Raw genomic sequence first — 14,500 nt, 5'->3', positions numbered from 1 at the left:
CCGCCTTGGCTCTCGGTGATGCATCGGCGGTCGTGGATGTTCGGCGGGGCCTTGTCGAGAGCGCGGCCTTCGGGGAGGCGGTGAAAGCGCAGCGGAGGCTCTTCGAGGTCATGGAAGGGGTCGAAGCTGATGATTCCCCACGAGAGGTCGAACCACCAGAGGATCTTCTTGTAGGAGATCACACCGGAGGGAACCCACTCGCCGTCGCGGCTCGTGTCGTTCGGCAAGGGGTTTTGCGTGGTCTCCTGGTGCCACTTGTTGGAGCCCGCATGAAAGTAGACGAGCATGACGCGCCTGCGGCCCTTGTGAACCACGAGCTCGGCAATGACGTAGGCTTTGCCGTGGCCGATGGAGACGAACCCGATGCTCTCGATGTTGGCGACGGCGGCATATTTGCCGTGGCGAGGGGGGATGCGCTCGGCGGTGGCCGTGGCCGGGTGGCCCTGCTCGACGCCAGAGCAGTCGAAGTGGCGCACCATGATGAGGTTGCTCTTGTAGGGGCGGTCAGCGAAGCACACGCCGTAGAAGGGCTCGACGCCGAAGTTGAAGAGGATGCAACCGGAGCCGACGCCGAGTACGTAGGGGTACATGTCGGGAGAGTCGCGGACGGGATGGGCGGTCGGGGCCGCGGTCATGACGGTGATCCGCGGCGGCAGCGCGACCGGGATGGAGAAGTCAGCCCTGTGCTCCACGCCCTCGTCTTCCTCGACCTCCTCTTCCGAGTCAAGCTCCGCCTTGTCATCGTCAACCCCCTCCGCCTGCGCGTCCGCCGCGTCTGCCTCGACCTCCATTCCGGCGTCAAGCTCCGCCTCGTCAACCTCCTCTGCCTGCGCGTCTTCCTCGACCTCCGCTTCCGAGTCGTGCGCCGCGGTCTCCGCCTCGTCAATCCCCTCCGCCTGCGCGTCTTCCTCGACCTCCGCTTCCGCGTCGGCGTCGAGCTCCGCCTCCGCCTCGTCCACCCCCTCCGCCTGCACGTCGGCCTCGACCACCGTCTCACCCTCTCCGTCAGCCGGCGCTTCGCCTGCGACAACGCGGGGGACACGGGCCAGGATCACCCACGGCCACGGCATGGTTGCTTCGGTTCGGGGGCTTTAGAGAGAGAGCGCGCCGGCGGATTGATGCGATTTGGTGGCGGGGGGTAATTGAAGCAGCGGGTAGTGGGACTTGCCGACTTATAGCTTGCAAAGAAAGATTACATCCATTCCAAGCCCAACATCGGACTTTCTGGGCTATAAGAGATGATGGCCCATGATGCGCTGCCGATTTTTTTTTTTTGGCAAATTTAGGGAGCTTTATTAACAATTGAGTAATGTCATTACAATAGTGTCTTAACACAATCAGGAAAAAAAAAGGCGTTGTGATCTACCTCTTGATAGCTTCATGGATACTTCATGGCCAGTTAGCCCAACAAAATCTTGATAATTGATTTCACCGAAATAACCAAATTCATGGCGCATAGTGGCGACAGGAGAGCTAAAAGGGAACACACTCCAGTCTCCTCTGCGTGAATAGAAAACGAATTTCCGCTGCTCATTGCACCAGCTTTCCCTTTCATCTTGTCTCGAGGCATGTAGTCCCCTATCATGTTGATATCGAATGCTCCGTGTCCTTCAAATAATCCTCTGACTAACCTTCAAATTCGGTCTAGGTTTGTACGGACCTAACATTGGAGGCGAGAGAGAGCGCTGGTGCAATGCGAGTCATCTTTGTCGTAGTCAACAACCCATGCAAAACTGTTGGGTGCCAAATGATCTGAGTTACTTGTACATCCAAACGGTATAAGGGTACATAATTATGTTTCGAGGAAAAAAAAGATGTAATTCAGATACAACAGAGCACCATGATGCAAGAGAACAGAGTAAAAAAAAAGAAATTATGGCAGCCAAAATCTTGCAATAAGTCAATTCCTTCCATCCATCCACACGGTTAGAAAATGCAGCTCAAGCATCCAAGTGAACAAGGTTTACGAGCGGAGCGTGTACAGGTATCTAATGTTCAGGTATCTCCTGGTACTGATATCAAAAATATTAATACCGAAGTTAAGAAGGATGGTTAACGACCACTTGTATCTCTATCCAGTATCTAATGTTCATCCAATATCTGCTGTGGAACAACATTTCCCAATATTTCGTTCAACTAACGGTACCACTATCTGGACTGGAAACCATCCAAAGGCTCAAAACTACCAGTCTGAAGTCTCACATAGGCAAAGCTTGTATCATAGCTCATCCGAGCAGCAAAAGCAGTCTCAAACGCAGAATCACCTTGGGTATTTCTGCAAGTAGAGATCGTATGGAGCATATCCAGCTTGCACAGTTCTGTTCCCGAAGCGCCGTCCATGCAAGGAATGTGCGGCGATGCATGCAGCCTCCTTCCGCATGAACTCCACAAGCACAGAACCAGGTTCAAACACGAAACCAGTGTCACTGGTCTCAACAGCTGGGACTTTTTCTGGACGATCTTCAGTCACATCATCAGCACCTCGTTCTTGTTGTTCAGAGTACCTTCCAGGTTTCGCCACTTTGTCTGTAGGTTCAGCAGGACTACAGGTCTCTGAGGTTCTTGGGTCTTGATGACTCTTTTCTACTGCATCATCGTCCACCTCCCCTACTCCTGTATGTTTATTCCCATCCACAGCTGCTTCAGTATGACCAGCTTCAGCATGTTGTGACGTGGGGAGAGCAGCTCTAGACTGAGTTTCATCAAGCTCTGTGTCCTCATCTGCTACAGGCGCTTTACTCTCACAAAGTGCTGCATTTGATGGGAAGTGTTTGTCCTTCTGATCTTGACTCTCTGGAATAAGATCTACATCTTTAGTTTCCAAAGCTTCAGAATGATTTAGAACATCTATGCTCTGATTGATCGGTACAGAATATTCTGATACAGCCTTTGCAATGTTTTCAGTATCAGCAAATTCAATGCATTCAATCATGAGCTCAACTATGTTATCCTCTGCAGCACTACCACCACCAGCAGGATACTCAAGTACATTTACAGATTTGACTGCTCCAAACCTGTGAATCTTGTCCACAGTGTAAGTTGAAATCCACCAAAATCAATAACACAAAAAATGTAAAAGAATTGTACACACCTCGTACATTCAACACGTACATCTTCCAAAGTTTCTTCCAGCTCAGATTTTGAAAGTAGCATATACTCTTCTCGTTCAAACTACATATGTTGCACAGTTATTTTACAAACTTCGAATATGTGAAAACAAGTGATAGGTTGAATTTTTTGCTCAATGGTATGCATTAGTGTCAGAGTTCAAGATTGCTGCAACATTTATCTATTAATTTGAACTCATGAGATCTAAAAACAACCAACAATACTTAGGAAACATATGAAGCCATAAATTGTTTTGGTTTGGAGAGCATTGTTGATTTAACTAGAAACTTGAAGTGATAAGAGATAAAACTACAACATACCACATTTTTTAGCTGCAGGACCTTTGTTGGTTCTTTCAGAAGCGATTTGGCGTTGTCAGGAATACCATAAAATGGGAAAGCCTCATTAGCAGCCTGAAAATTCAACTAGAACTTGGATAAAAATTCAACTAGAACACCATGCTATTTCAAATGATGGAATATATACAGGCCAGCAAATGAATAGGTCAAAGTGGTTATACCTCCACAGGAGGATTAGGAAACACATGCACAGCAGTCAGTACACATCCACCAAGCATCATCCCATTGAGGCCAGCACATGCCTTAGAAGTAATGGAGCGATCGGCATACTGTCCATATCAAATTGATCAGAAGTGACTATGATGATCATATACTCTAGCAAATGCACACAGCACTCATACCTCAAGAAATGCACAGGGTCCACCGAGCTCACTGTTAAAAACAAAGTGGTACGCAGCCAATGGGCCAAATGCACTAACAATCTCCATTAGCTAAAAGAGAGGGGAATGCAGTTACTTGTCAGGAACATAAGCTATAATATCCTCACAAAGAACAAAAAAAAATTACTCAATATATAAAGCACAGATACTGATGGCCTATCATATTACCATCTCAGATGAGATCACTCCAGCAATCCCCGCTATGAAAATCTGTAAAATTCAAAGGTGAATCAGAAAACATATACATTATTTTAAAAAATAAGCAGTCAAATATTCTTATGCTTAACTATTCTGAATCAGTTAACTCTTTTTTCCACAAAAAGATGCGAGATGGCTTTCACTGAATATACAACATTGTCCCTAAGTGAAAATAGCGGTTGAAGGAATTCTGACACGACATCAGAGTAACTTCATAGCTGTCAACAACCAACCCTACTTCAACTGAAAATAGAGATTGAAGAAATTCTGATACGACATCAGAGTATAGCTGTCAAGAGCCAATTCTACTTCAACTGAGTTCTCACAGAACCACCAAGAAACTACAACAGGCTACCAAGAATGTCTGGAAATTTGAGACAGCTCTCTTTGAAAAAATCTAACAAGCTGAAACCAATTATATATGTTACCTTGTGTGGTGAATCTGCAACAACGTCAGATATTAAAGCAGTCTCTTCAGCAGGCTTCTTAGGGGTTACATTCTGCAAGGAAAAAAAATATATGAACTAACATTTAAAATAAAATATCTAAAAAATCTGAATGGCCTTGCATTTAAAATGTAGATCTCCAATAAAAAATAATGTCGTAACACTCTAAATATAATACAGAAAAATCAACGGGGTTTACATTCTGCATGGAAAAAATTATGAACTAACATTTAAAATAAAATATCTAAAAATTTGAATGTCACCACGGAGATCTCCAAAAAAACAGTGCTGTAACAGTCTAAATATAATACAGAAAAATCAACGTGGTTCCTTCTGCTGTGGACTATCCCAGATATTATGGACAGCTAATTGTGATGGAAAATAATCATTGTGGATTATTGTTATGTGCAGAGGAAAGCCTGGTCCTTGAGGTGCCATGTCACATATTTGCATGATCCTATTGTTCAGCTATTCATGTTGGTGTAGTGATACAGCACAAAAACAAGGCAATCTAGCCAAGCACACCAAGCTGAACCAGACTAATAACCTATCTACTTCTATCTAACTGGTATTTTTCTGTGATATATATTCCGTTATTGGTTATGGGTGGAACGACTAACCATATCTGCCTATAAATGTAAAGGAACTAATCTTGTCTTTTAGAAGTAAATAGACCAAGTTGAGGCCAGAGATAAAAATAGAGGAACTAAGATGTAAGGCAATATCCATGAAATAAGCTGAACAGGAAAATGTTAGAAATTGAACACAAACAAGAGAAAAGTAAATTCAAAGTTTGTTAAACTAAATGCAGAATAACTTTGAAGCTGTCAATGTCTAAATGACAGCCCTTGCTGCCAAATTGCACTCGGCTGTAGATATTTACAGAATTAAGGTTAGCACTTAGCAACCATCATACTCAAATCTTTTACATTTATTTACTTGAACCATGCTGTACAAGCTGTCTTCCTAATGTTTCCATGAACTGGGAACCATAAGGACCCTCTGCCTGTCTGCAGTATTGTAATCAGCCAATGAATTCTGAAGTAGCAGCAGTCACATATGCACTACACCAGGAAGCCTGCTTTACAATTCCTTTGCTTCACGAAGCTGCTGAACGTGAATTATGACACACCCAATTAAAATACCCTATTTGAGAGATTTCAATATGACCGTCAGACAGGAACTTGTCGAATGAAAGAAATATATGCCATTAACAAATCCAAAACAGCAACTCTATTACATTTTGCACCATGAATAAATCTAAATATAGCTAATTTTAACTCATAGAAGATACAATGGAGTGTACATATTTCAAGGTTCACCATGCAAAAAAAAATGAAGGTACCAATTGCTAACCAATCAATTCCAGGATTCTCACTGCATCGCCAAGAGTTAAACATGGCATATTTTATGCAAATATGCAAACTTCATACTGCACCCATAATCATTAAATGAACTAAAACTTGTGGAAATAAATAGATAATGTTATTTTCACTATGATTATCATTACTGGGCCATTAGGATGCAATACAGGTCAGGTGATAAAAGGAACCGATGGAGAAATCTTTCCATTTCTTATAAGCACAAACAACAGTTAAAGATAATCAACCAAGTGATATTATGCCAGTCTTACAACTAATATTATGCCAATCATTATTGCTAAACAGACATTCCTTTCAGAAGACGAAGATATCTCTTGCAGCAAAACAAGTTGCATATATGCAGGAAACAGAAAGGTTTGATGATCTCGTTCTCACTTAACCGAATATAAACCAGAGGCGCATAACCATTATTAGTAGTATACTAAAATAACGAAACATTCAGCTTCACAAATGACATATAAAAAATTCAAATATTTAGAAGAACTACATGTACAAGTCAATGACATGTCCACAGCAAAGAAAGACACGAGTCAGAAAATTGATACACCGGGACCAACTCGTAGCGCTGCTGTAGCCACACAAGTTTGCGGGCTGCTGGTCGGGAGTTAGACTCCCGGTTCGTACCTAAATAAAGGCTCCACAAGGGCAACCCAAAAGTACGGGTGGGCTTCGACCTGGTGTTGCCTAGCTGCCCCTTGCGCCAGCCCAGTGCCTGACCGACTATGGTGCCAGCCCAAGCCACGACGCATTGTACGGGTAAAGCTAGGGTTCAGGGCATTTTCTTGACCAGCATGGTTGAGGTCGTACCTACATGCAATACCCCGGAAAGCTTTCCATGGCTGGTCGAGTGTTTTTTTAAGAAAAAATGATAGACCAACAAGGCCATGCCAGATCAGTTACAACAACAACAACAACAACAACAAAGCCTTTAAGTCCCAAACAAGTTACATGATATCTTAATTCAAACCTAGATCAAAACATCAATTTCAAAATGACTAGGTCACCCAATACACAGAAAAGAACTACATGATCCAAATTAGGTGGCAATTCTGTACCAAAATATTATTTAAATAAAAGCTTTTAAAGAGACGAACAGCAATAGTTCTTTTGTAAAACAACATTGCCACCTAATTTATTTATTAACAATAGTTCTTTTAGTAATTGTTACATTCTCAAAATAGAATGGGAAAATAATGAGGTTGTTTCGGCAATAAGCCAAGAACCAAAGCGCGAAATTCAAAGGTCATTAACATACATCAATGAAGAAAAACTAAAATGTATATAATTGCAACAACATTGATGTGGGAGGATGGAAATCTTACCACCGTTTCAACATATTCTTTGGGGCGTCGAATTCTCAAAGCAGATCCGTTTAGAGACCTTCCATCAAAAGAAAGAGCTGCTGTAGCATCCTCTGGTGTAAGAAATTCCACGAATGCCTGACGTTTTTCTCTGTTTATCTGCATCGAACCAAAGAGGATATCAATATATATTAATAAAAAAAAAATGTGATATGGTGCAAACAAAAGGTGGAATTAAAGTTTGCTCACCGTGCAACTGAGGCATGGTTTAGACCGCTGGGGTTTAATGCCAGTAGGCAATAAGAAGTCATTCAAGCAGTCAATCAACTTATCCTCCGTAGCTGAATCAGGCAAATTTTCAATGTGCAACCTCCTGAATGGGCGTGTTGCTTGTGTAAGCTGGACAGAATCTGCAGTCAAACTATTACCCGCCAACATGGTCTCAACTGTAGTTGAAGGGTCCTTCTTTATCGCGCTGAAACTGAATGGAGTAGGAGCCATCTGGCCAACAGTTGGCATGAAAGTGGTAGGGAAGTTAGATTGGTTTGCTTTAACAGGAGGCTGATCCCATGTGGCTGATTTCTTTTCTGGGGACTGAATGACCTTGGAAGGAGTCTTGGTAGTTGCCTGCTCAGCTTGCAGTGATGTTTTCTTTTTCCTTGGTGAGTATCCACCAAGACGGCTTTCATATTTCTGGTGCGACCCACCAATGTATCCTCCACTCCCAGACGATCTTTGTTTATCAACTTCAGCATACTTCCTCCTTGATTTCTCCATAGAGTAGTATGGAGGATAATTGCCAAAATCACGTCCATGGTAATTATACCTTTCTTCCCTTAGTGGTGGTGAGATAGACCTGCCGTATCTTTCTCGATCATGATCCCTGCTTCTGGACCTTCTCCTTTTAAACCCTGGTTCTTCATGGTATGGTTTTGCATACTCATTCCTTCCAGCATTTCTATCAGAATGCTTGGAATCTTGGAACCGTGCAGAATCCTGTTTCTTCAACATTGGTCGATCTACCTCTGACCTCCTCTCATTATCAAAGCTACGGTCTTTTCTCTTTGTCTCATTTCGAAGCTTCTCACTCTTAAACTTTATTTTATCATCACCAACAGCTTCATCATTCCATCTTTTTCCAGGTTCCTTTTGATACTCAGATCTCATTACATCACCCTTTCTTTCTCTGATCTCGCTAAGATTTCTATCTTTGCTTTCATCAGCCCGACCACTCATGTTTGTGACAAGTTTCTGAGAATGATGAATGCCTTTGTCTTTCCTAACTGAATGATTATCGTCTCCTGAGGGCCTCTGTTTCTTGGAAGCCTTCTTTGGTGCATCTCCCAGGCCTTCCTTCAACAGGACCTTTGGTGCATCTTTCAGGTCATCCATCTTCGCACCAGTGTTTGGCCTATCTCTAGAGTTGTCCTTCTTGGATACCTCCTTTGGTGCATATCTCATGTCCTCCTTTTTTGGATTTTTCCTTGGTATATGTCTTGGATTTTCTTTCTTGGAGCCCTCCCTTGTTGCATCTCTACTCTTCTCCTTTCTTGAACCCTCCACAGGCATATCTCTGGGATCCTTTCTGCTTTTGTGTTCTCTTCCTTGTTCCAAGTGAGTGGATTTGCCCTTACCATTTTCTAGCCCTTCCTTGGCTTTCTTAGATTCTGATGCAGCCTTCTTTTCACGCCACAGCATAATGTCCTTAATGCTTAGAGGTCTTGTGCGGGCAGCTGTACCTTCACTAGTGATTCTCTCAGAGTCATTTTCACCATGTATCTTTCTACTCATCTTGATCCTTGACCCAGAATTTTTTGTCAAAAACAACGATATCTTATCTAACCTAGCCTACTCAAAGAGTCTAACAGATAACAGCACTAGACACCATGTGGCTTCCTGCAAAGAATAAAAACAGAGGCATGAAAACATTGCAACATACTTTTCACCATAGGCAAGCTGACGCAATGTAATTTCATCAGAATCACAAAACCCTAATAGAAGCAGCTAGTTCCAAATAATGTGAAGGAACTGATCCTAGATCAGTTGGTTGTGGGTGTGGAAGTATGCCCAGACCGCCCAAATTCAAGTCCTCATCGAGGCGAATTTGGGTGCCTAACTCTTCTTAATTAAAAAGCCACCTAGTTCCTCATAGGTTGGTTGAGTTTTTTTAATTCCAAAGAATGTGCCATATATTTGGTTTTGATCAAGCATGAGGAACCTGGCTAATCACATGCCTCCAGAAACTGGAAGTCATGGAGAATGGGATACCTCAGTATTACTTACCTAATCCTAGCTGCACTGGACTTGGAAATGTGAATGGTAAGACAGTTTCATTTTAGTAGATAGTCCAGAAATTGAGTATAATAGCACAGCACTAAAGAACCCCATCCAATCCAGGGGTGGACCGAGTACAGGACATGGGTGTACACATGTACACCTGATAATTTTTGCAAAATCATGAAATTAATATGTATCGCAGTGGCAGAGCTGGTGAAAATCTCACATAAGCGCCTAACAACCCGTATTATGCCAACATACCCATAGTTCATAGAAGCAAGGATAAAATGCATAATTTAGAAGATATCCCAATTCCATGCTTTATTATACAAGAAATTTGATAAAAATAAGGCTAGCAGGACCAGGATAAGAAGTAACATTCATATCATCTAGGTTGGAACTAAGACATAACCAGATACAGTATCTATGCGGTAGCTGGAACGCTGAGTAAATTGGATAACAGAATATAGATTATCATAGATTGCTACGGATTTCTAAGTGTAAGCAGAAATTATCACATATGTCATCTGAAGTTTACAGAAAATAGGAAAGTAGGTAAGGACACCAGCTCAGGGGAACTGAAAACTTTTGCAGCTACATAACAACTGATCAAAAGGGTCACTCATGCACATATTGTGCACAAATGAGAACTTGAGCCTCTTAAGAAACTCTGTTCGCCTGCTGCAGTTTGCACCTTGCTTACAAACAATTGATGAATGAACAATGGAGGATTCGAAATTTGGAACAACCTGCTGTAGCTGATTGTTGTCTGCCTCTGCTCCTCTGCACTTATACAGAACTGCGCAGAAGAAGGAGGCGCCGAGCGGCCGAGCGTTCGTGTGCACTGCGCCCAGGCCGCAGGCCGCGACCCTACCGCCGCGTGTGCCTGCGTCGCACTGTGCAGGAGCGACTGCCAGCTAGCCACACCGTCGCAGGCTCGCAGCACCGCCCTCCTCTCGCCTGCCTCCTGAATTTGGTAGCACCCGTGCGCAGCGAAGATGCTGGCCGCGCCGCCTCCCAACTCCTTCCTCGATTTGGCTGCACCGCTGGTCGCACCACTGGCCCCCCGCGACTAGGGTTAGCTTCGCACGCCGCGGTGCCGCAAGCGATGAGAATATGAGATGCACGCCGCTCGCGAGGGGAGGACGTCACGCGAGGAGATGCGAGAGAGGCAGCCGGTGGGGTGTGAAGTTCTACTTTTTCCCAGGCCGGCGACTGGGCCACTTTGGGTTGGGCCGGAAAACAGCGTGGTACTCACGTTTTGGATTAAGTCCATTTGCTCCGACTTTAACGAAGTCCGATTTACCTCTCTTAAACCACCTCAAAACTTCTAAAAAAAACACCTAAAAAAACTCTCTTAAACCAAAAATAATAATTTTTTAATCTTCTCTCACTTTTGAAACCGTGCAAATTTCCTCACCAAGCAATTTTAAAGATGTGAAATGGTGCCACATCAACTATAAGGGACGTAAATCAGACTCCCAGGATGGTCAATTCGACTTCAATTTAAAAAGTATAGAAATATTTTTTTTAAAATGTACAAATGTTTTTTAAGATATGCAATCAAAAGTCCAAAAATATGATTTAGTCTTAAAAATTTCGTAGAAATTTTTTTTTGCTCTAAAAAAATATGAAACCAATTTTATATATTTTTCTAGAAACATGCTCAATATTATGATGTCAAATTATTTGAATCTTATATGGTCTCCTTCTGGTGTTTATTTATTTTTCTATAAACAATGCTTAATGCAGATGCTCTTGTTATCTATTATAATCAGCCAACGCTAACAACACGGAACACGTATAAGTTCAATTGACTTCGCATCATTCATTGTGTGATTGTGTCAATTTTATGCTAATAATTCAAATCTCATCGAATATAACTTATTTGCATGTCTCTCGACAATAAATAGAAATAAAGATGTTTATTTGTGATATTGCACTCCCTCCGTTCCAAATTATAAGTCGTTTTAACTTTTTTGGTACATCCATTTTACTATGCATCTAAATAAATAATATGTCTAGATACATAGCAAAATAGATGAGCTAAAAAAGTCAAAGTGACTTATAATTTAGAACGGGGGGAGTAGTATTTAGCAGGTGGAGCCCTCCTGAGTCAGTATAGAATAGTTCCAATAATACATAAAATGAGAACATTTACTAGAAAAATAAACACCAAGATGAGACAATAAAATATTCAAATAATTCTAAACTTTTCTAAGATTAGATCATTTTTAGGATTTCTAATTGTAAATGGTTTTACATTTTTTAACTAAAACAATTTTTCTAAGATTAGATTGGATTTTAGGATTTCTAATTGCATACTTTTCCAAATAAAAAATATTGTTGTTTTAAAAAAAATAAGTTATTTTAATAAAGTGTAATTGACCTCCCAAAACTATGAATATAATTCAATTTACCTACGCATGGCGTTGTCGGCCAAGACATCCCTAGGAACCAATTTGGACAGTCTAAAAAGTTTGAGAAGGCCTAGAAACTAGTTTTCCGACTTAGAGGGTAAATCGAACTTCAACAAAAGTTGAAGGAGGTCAAATAGACTTTTGCCTCACATTTTTACCCCACCTCTATCCATGATCTTAGTATCCCTAGGCCCATATCTGCCCCTAGAATGTATCTCATATATATACTTGTAGTTGTGTCTGGTCTTAATAGAAACCATTTGTGTTAGGGTTTGGGGTGCTCGTGATTTAACACAACAACAAAGGGAAGAGAAAGACCGAACAGTGCTCACCCACTCATCAATAAGGAGGGGGAGAGAGAGGTGAACCATGAATGTCCATACAGTACGGTGGAAAGGACAAAGGATAGAGGACTAGATCCTATAGAGTGGTGAAGCTAGGTCGTCTAGAAGGAACATAAAACACATAAAAAATATTGTTTTGAAATTGGAACTATCATCCTACCCTAAGTAATGGATACAATGTAAGAGCATCTCTAAGAGAGTTGGGATCCAACTTGCTATTTCGATTTTTAGCTAACATGCAAGAAATCTGGCCTCCAACAAACTAGCTAATGCCATTGCTATTCCATTTGATGTGCTATCCCGTGAGGGTCAAAAGACAAATTGGGTTGGCCGGTGTGCCTTACTATATCAGCGTATGAGACACTGACAGCTAGTACCATGTTTATGTTGCTCCAAAATTCCATTCATTTCTCCTCTTTTCATAGAATATGGAGTGTGAGATATGGCTAGTCTGTTGGAGCGTGTTGAATTATATAGAGAGAATTTTTATGGAGTGGCTAGCCAAATGAAGATATGGAGTGTGGAATTTAGAAAGTCTCTTGGAGATGCTCTAAAGTTGAATGTCCTACAACTAATTTTAGAATGCATCTGACTTCTCAATGAAACATGAGTAGTTTCTTGCCAGTGGTCACATGAATCTTGGACTAGAGTTTTCTTCCTTGGAGTGATTGAACCATTGCTAGTTAAAAGATGACGTCCTGGAATTGAACTACAAAAACCCCTAGGGATGAAGTGTGCCATCTCGATTTGTAAAAGGAGATATATCACATCAAACCTCCCCTTCCCTAAAAAAACATCAAACCTCCCCATGATAACCCTAAGAATTGGGTGATGAAGCTACATTGAAAAAAGTTACTTATAAGCAAACAAATTTGCTATAACATACGACGTTACAACCTAGTTCACGCGAGGATTGTGGTGGGTGTCAACATTTTATCATGCCTCAATGGACTACATCGAGGCATGCAACCAGGCAACACTCGGTGCGCACGGTTAGTCAGCTAGATTTGAGTCGGTTACCCTCATTCTCGATGTGCGCACGATTAGTCGGCTAGATTTGAGTCGGTTACCCTCATTCTCGATCAACTGAACTGCTCCCTTGCTTTTCGTGGCTTTTCTTGTAGACCTGTGTTGTTTTGAGTGCAAGTGGTTTGCTCATCAGTTTCCATCCAAACCACGGGCCATTTCTTTTATAGCACTATTATTTGCTTCCTCCAATTTACTAGAATTACTATAGTAGTGTTTGATGTACTGCCAACTATTTCAATTGCTACTACCGAGTGCAATCTTTAGCAATTCCTTTGAGGTTTCGACTCAAAAGTGAGTGCAATTAAATCCTGCTAAAAAAGAGATACTGAGTACAATTAATAGGATTGCTTAAGCTAGGATGGTTCTATTTGAGAAATGGAGCGAGTAAGATGCACTATTTATGCTGTATTTTATTTATTTATTATTGTATTTTTAAATAAAAGTTTAAAAAATCATCGGGCATGATATGGGGCCTTGTGGGCTTCTACTATATTGATAGCACCCTATTACTCTCTGTGGTCACAAAATATAGGTGATATCATAATGGTTGTCCAAAGTCTAATGTGTAACAAAATTTTATGGGTTGAATTTGGGAAAACGATATGGATAGGTCTGTCTTGAATTGCAGACTCGTAAAAGCATACACTTGTTATATTTCAAAAATATTATGTTAAAAAAATACTAGTCGAAGTTGACTATGGTCCTATATGTATCTGTATTGCAAAATTTGTATTCATTTGATTACTGCTACTATTACCCAGTGCAATGTTTAGCTGTGTTTCACTTATGAAGAAAGAGTGTAATTATAAGTTGCTAGAATAAAAGAAGGTACCATCAATGTGAGTAATTGTTTTTTGTGTGAACATCTGTATTGTACTATATATTTTTTTAAAAAAATATGAGTAGTTGACCATTCTATAAGGTTCATATCGGGTTCATAAACCCGGGGTCTCTAATGGGCCCGCTTCCTAGTAAAAGCTCGACCTAGCAAATGATATTACAAACGATGCACAACTCCTGGGCCGGCCCAGATACCTAACGATAGGCTAGAAGAGCGGTCCAGTCTCCGACCGGAAGGCCTAGCCAAGGAGAGGACGACACTCGCTTTCGACTCCGACTCGCTTCTCCGACCGAAAGGCCTAGCCAAGGAGGGGACGACGCTCGCTTCCAACTCCGACCCACTTCTCCAACCAGAATGCCTGGCCAAGGAGGGGACGATGGTCGCTTCCAACTCCGACCCGCTTCTCCGACCAAGA

The 14,500-nt window shown here is 41.8% G+C and overlaps 1 protein-coding gene across 2 annotated transcripts; it reads right to left on the bottom strand.

Annotated features, from left to right (window-relative positions):
- Window positions 1-1,985: 1,985 nt before the first annotated feature.
- On the bottom strand, window positions 1,986-10,612 carry LOC136535714 (splicing factor U2af large subunit A-like). 2 transcript variants are annotated; one of them, XM_066528086.1, is made up of 10 exons: window positions 10,201-10,612; window positions 7,424-9,070; window positions 7,196-7,333; window positions 4,474-4,545; window positions 4,016-4,057; window positions 3,809-3,898; window positions 3,629-3,736; window positions 3,429-3,533; window positions 3,092-3,171; window positions 1,986-3,014 (listed from the first exon to the last, which is right to left on the bottom strand). In XM_066528086.1, the coding sequence occupies exons 2-10, from the start codon at window positions 8,963-8,965 to the stop codon at window positions 2,261-2,263; spliced, it is 2,931 nt and encodes a 976-aa protein (XP_066384183.1). In that variant the 5' UTR covers window positions 8,966-9,070; window positions 10,201-10,612; the 3' UTR covers window positions 1,986-2,260. The 2 variants fall into 2 exon arrangements, with proteins under 2 accessions (XP_066384183.1, XP_066384184.1); XM_066528087.1 differs by having other exon boundaries at window positions 3,429-3,521.
- Window positions 10,613-14,500: the final 3,888 nt, after the last annotated feature.

The sequence above is a fragment of the Miscanthus floridulus genome, chromosome 2 (assembly GCF_019320115.1).
Source record: "Miscanthus floridulus cultivar M001 chromosome 2, ASM1932011v1, whole genome shotgun sequence".
Taxonomy (NCBI): Eukaryota; Viridiplantae; Streptophyta; class Magnoliopsida; order Poales; family Poaceae; genus Miscanthus; species Miscanthus floridulus.
Note: the sequence above shows the minus strand (reverse complement) of the source record. Positions and strands in the feature narration are given on the sequence as shown.

Bases quoted from the DNA above. Each gene is read 5' to 3' on its own strand.
- LOC136535714 (XM_066528086.1), bottom strand. From the start codon at position 8,965: ATGAGTAGAAAGATACATGGTGAAAATGACTCTGAGAGAATCACTAGT. The intron at 3,534-3,628 runs GTATAACCACTT...TCCAAGTTCTAG, and splicing joins TTCCTAATCCTCCTGTGGAG to TTGAATTTTCAGGCTGCTAA. The intron at 3,015-3,091 runs GTGTGTACAATT...CAAGATTCACAG, and splicing joins GTACGTGTTGAATGTACGAG to GTTTGGAGCAGTCAAATCTG.